Source organism: Saccopteryx bilineata, chromosome 7 (genome assembly GCF_036850765.1).
Source record: "Saccopteryx bilineata isolate mSacBil1 chromosome 7, mSacBil1_pri_phased_curated, whole genome shotgun sequence".
NCBI lineage: Eukaryota > Metazoa > Chordata > Mammalia > Chiroptera > Emballonuridae > Saccopteryx > Saccopteryx bilineata.
The window spans coordinates 103,971,874-103,976,576 of record NC_089496.1 but is presented as its reverse complement, the minus strand read 5'-3'; the positions used below and the strand labels follow the sequence as shown (position 1 = coordinate 103,976,576).

The 4,703-nt window shown below is 53.7% G+C and overlaps 1 protein-coding gene across 1 annotated transcript; it reads left to right on the top strand.

Annotated features, from left to right (window-relative positions):
- The first annotated feature begins 1,297 nt into the window (after window positions 1-1,297).
- On the top strand, window positions 1,298-2,785 carry PRLHR (prolactin releasing hormone receptor). Its single transcript, XM_066240181.1, has 2 exons — window positions 1,298-1,397; window positions 1,667-2,785. The coding sequence occupies exon 2, from the start codon at window positions 1,673-1,675 to the stop codon at window positions 2,783-2,785; it is 1,113 nt and encodes a 370-aa protein (XP_066096278.1). The 5' UTR covers window positions 1,298-1,397; window positions 1,667-1,672.
- Window positions 2,786-4,703: the final 1,918 nt, after the last annotated feature.

Here is a 4,703-nt window from a genome sequence, read left to right as displayed (position 1 = left end):
GAACCTGTCAGGTTCAGTACATGGCCCCTTTTTTGCCCACAGGAGAGAGTTTACAAAACCTCCTTCCCCACCCCACCCCCATCTTGGTCCAGGTTAGTTTGCATTTTAATGACAACTTAATACCACTAAAGGTTTCCCAAGTGTCTGTTACTTTTGTTATCCTAGTGTAAATCCTTCAATTAGTAGCACACACACACACACACTACTCCTAAATATATATATATTTACTTCTAAAATAAGGTGAGGAGTCCTGGGGGTGTTCATATAAGGAGGGAGAGGGTAGGGTCCTAGTCCAGAAACTTACATTCTGTACTGGGAGAGCCAGGCAGATAAAGGACAAGACATAAAGGCTGAGAAAGCAAGAGCGGAGAAGGGTGAGTAGGGGAGCAGTGGGCCCAGGTTCTGAAGTGTGCCTGTGCGCTGTAACTAGCATGAGGACTGTGTTTTTGGCCTAGAGAGGTAAAAAAAAGGCCTCTTCTTGGCATTGGCACTACAGGGGGTGACTCACAGCAGGAGCACAAGTCACCACCCTCCAATGCCCAGAGACCCCAGCTCATCGGCCTTCACTCCACCCTACTGTTCTCAGAGATGGCAGTTCGGGCTGGTCCCTTTCCCGAACGCATCTGTCCCAGAAAGGGGACAGGCTCCCTTCCCTCCTAGGCAGGCACGCTCCCAGCCTCAGGGGCCCGCGGGAGCTGTCCGTGGTGCTGAACCATGTCTTTGGCTTGGCCGGAGCCGCAGCGTAGGCGAGGGGCTCGGGGAGGGCCCGAAGGTCTGCCGCGAGCTCCAGGCTCTAGAGTGTGTAAACCCCTTTCGGAACCCCCTAGGCTACTCTCATCCTCAACCTGGACCCTACGCAGGACCCTACGCAGGACGGGCCCCTCATCTCTCCCCCACATCCCGTGGTGTACCCCAACCACCACCCCACTTCCTCCTTCGCTCCTTGCTCACTGACACCAAACCAGGTCGTCCCGAGAGACGGCTCATTCCCTGCTCTCCCCTCGTCCACCCCACCCTTCTCCGCAGCGGGGCTCTCCTCCGGCGCAGTCGAGATTCTCTTTCGCCCAGGTTTGTCGACCCCTCCCTCCTTTTCTGTTTCCATCCTTCTCGCACGCGCCCTTCTCCCTAGCAGTTTAAGCGCCGAGTCTGGTAGTGCGCGCTCCGCCCCCGTTTCCCACACAAGGATGTTCTGGAGGGGGGCGGGGCAGGGGGAGGCGCTCCCAGTCCCCCTCCAAGCTGCGAGTCCACTGGCAACTCCAGAATCCGTTCAGCTCCCGCGGAGAAACAAGAAGTCTGCACCAACCGCAGTGGTTGGCCGGAGGACCTCCAGGGGACAGCGGGGATTCTACACCTCCCTCCCTGGAGCGCTTTCCCGCCTGCCAAGCCGCACTCACCAGGTAGGACCGTGCTCTGGATCTAGCCTGCGTGAACTGCGAGGGCTCTAAATTGGCTAGAATGCGTTTAAATAACCTGTGCATGCATGTATAACTACGCATAGATTTATTTTTGCAGAGGCGGAATGACAATACTTTTAATTGTTGTTATTTATTTTGGCCAATTATTTCAAAGGGAGGATTTGGGTATGGGGGGGGGGTGTCTGTTGGTGTAGGAGGGGACCTGTTGAGAATGGGGAGTGATGGACTTTGATTTGATTCTCTTTGGACAGGTGGCCATGGCCTCACAGCCGACTCAGGACCCCCTGGCCCCTGACTTATTTTCTGGGCTGCCACTGGCAGCCTCAGCTCCGGCTAACCAGAGTGCAGACGCCTCACTGGGCAACGGGTCAGTGGCTGACGCAGGCGCTCAGGCCGTCACGCCGTTCCAGAGCCTGCAGCTGGTGCATCAGCTGAAGGGGCTGATCGTGCTGCTCTACAGCATCGTGGTGGTCGTGGGGCTGGTGGGCAACTGCCTGCTGGTGCTGGTGATCGCGCGGGTGCGTCGGCTGCACAACGTGACCAACTTCCTAATCGGCAACCTGGCCTTGTCCGACGTGCTCATGTGCGCTGCCTGCGTGCCACTCACACTGGCCTACGCCTTCGAGCCACGCGGCTGGGTGTTCGGCGGGGGCCTGTGCCACCTGGTCTTCTTCCTGCAGCCCGTCACCGTCTACGTGTCGGTGTTCACTCTCACCACCATCGCGGTGGACCGCTACGTCGTGCTGGTGCACCCGCTGCGCCGGCGCATCTCGCTGCGCCTGAGCGCCTACGCCGTGCTGGTCATCTGGGCGCTGTCCGCGGTGCTGGCGCTGCCCGCCGCCCTGCACACTTATCACGTGGAGCTCAAGCCGCACCGCGTGCGCCTGTGCGAGGAGTTCTGGGGGTCCCAGGAACGCCAGCGCCAGCTCTACGCTTGGGGGCTGCTGCTCGTCACCTACCTGCTTCCCCTGCTGGTCATCCTTCTGTCTTATGTCCGAGTCTCGGTGAAGCTCCGAAATCGCGTGGTGCCGGGCTGCGTGACCCAGAGCCAGGCCGACTGGCGCCGCGCGCGGCGCCGCCGCACTTTCTGCCTCCTGGTGGTGGTGGTGGTGGTGTTCGCCATCTGCTGGCTGCCCCTGCATGTCTTCAACCTGCTGCGGGACCTCGACCCCCGCGCCATTGACCCCTACGCCTTCGGGTTAGTGCAGCTGCTCTGCCACTGGCTCGCCATGAGCTCGGTCTGCTACAACCCCTTCATCTACGCCTGGCTGCACGACAGCTTCCGAGAGGAGCTGCGCAAGCTGTTGCTGGCTTGGCCCCGCAGGATCGCGCCGCACGGCCAGAGCGTGATTGTCAGCGTGGTCATCTGATGCCACTGCTCCAGGCCTGGGCTGGGGTGCCCACCGAGGCTGGACTGAAGAGATTGTTCCCAGAGCCAGAGCTGAGCCAATGGGGGCAAAACTTCATCCCAGCCCTGTTGTCAAGCAGCCTTGCCTTGTCCTTGGGTCTTTGTGAACTGTTAATTAGTGGGCTTTGGTGCGAGTGCTTTGCTTGGAGGAAGCGTGGGAGAAGGAGCAGGATTTATTCTTTTCTCTTTATGCCTTGATGGCCAAACAAAGCCCTTTGTCCATGTTTAAAACAGCATTTCAGAACCGCGGCTGTCTTCTCTGCTTTCGCTTCTGTTTTCTCAAGGGTGAGATGAGAAGGAACAGGTTGGTAGGATTTAAAGTGACCGCATTGGAGTTAGTAAAGCTTTTCAGGTTGCCTCTTAAAAAGGATGAAACTGAGATAAAATACCTGATGTTGCTGTTAATTTGAGCCCACTTATTTCTAGAATTCCAGGGAAAGATGAGTTACCAATCTACAGCTAGGATTTTTAGCATTTCCTAAATAAGAACTTTGTCCACCAAAAGGGTTTTAATTTTAAATCTACTTGCATTTGTAGTACAAAACACAAACCACCTTCGAAAAGGTCTTGCTATTGTTTTCCCCTCCTTACTTCCACCTTTTATTTGAAAATGATGAGCTACATTAGTCAATGAAGAGACAGATAAATAGGAATAAAGAGAAAAGTGTACCAGTCAAAGGGACATATACCCATGCGTAGGACAGACATCCTTTCTGTGTGTATGTTTGTGTGTACACATCCAGTGTTTGCCACAAGGTGGGCATTCAAATATTTGCTCTTCTGACTATTCAGTGCAAGCTGTGTGCCACAGCTCCTGCATTCTCTAATTGCTTAATTGCAACAGATCCACAGCTGTCATTTAACAGCTCAGCACCTGCTCTGTGGTGACACATTTAGAACATGATCAACCCAGAATACAAGGACTGGGAGAAGTTTACTTAAGGCCAAAACAACAACAAAAAAATAAACTGTCACTCACAGGATGCATAGATCAAACCTTAATTCTTTCCATGGTTAAGGGAACAGGTGAAGACTAGGGGGCCATAATACCATACTGATCAGTCTCGCCTTACCCCCCTGAGAGTTCTGTGAATGAGGGCAAGTGCCCTGTGGAAAGTATTGTCACACTGATGTTGCAACAGTGACCAGGCAGTGAAGGCAGGAGGCTTAGGAAATGATCCATGCTATCCAGCTGTCAGACCAGCCCCTGTGGCATGTAGGGCATGAACTAGTGTTTCTGAAGCATGTGGAAGGGGGGCAAAGCCTGGCTTGGGAAAAAGGAGAAGGCAGCTTAACTTGGGAGATTCAAATCAACTTCGGCAATGGCACCACAACTAAACTGTCAGCTGCATCTCTGGATGTGGAGAACAGAGACCATGTGCTCTAATAATGTAGCCCACCCACAATATTGTGTCACTCCCCTGCCCCCAATAAACTCATCTCCCAGGTATCCCAGGGACTGGCTTCTTTACTTGGGAGGCTCAAGGCTGCACATTTCATGTCTCCTTAGAGCATTCTTTGGACGGGTAAGTATGGAGAGGGGAGGCGACGGGAGAAAGGATGGAATTGGTTGGGGAGAAGTATGATTAGTTGTGGTCTCTTTGTTGCAAAGTTGAAGTAACTGGTTCTCAGCTCTGGCTGCTCCAAGAATCTCTGGGGGAGATCTCAGAAAACATTACTACCTAGGCCTTATCACCAGAGAGTCCAACTGCTTTGAGAGGGGACCGAGCATAAATGCATTTTTTCAAAGCATTTCAGATGGTTTTAATATGCATTCAAGATTAAGCGCCTAAAAAATTATTCTCTCTCTCTCTTTTTTTTTTCTGAAGTTGAAAATGGGGAGGCAGTAGACAGACTCCCGCATGCGCCCGACCGGGATC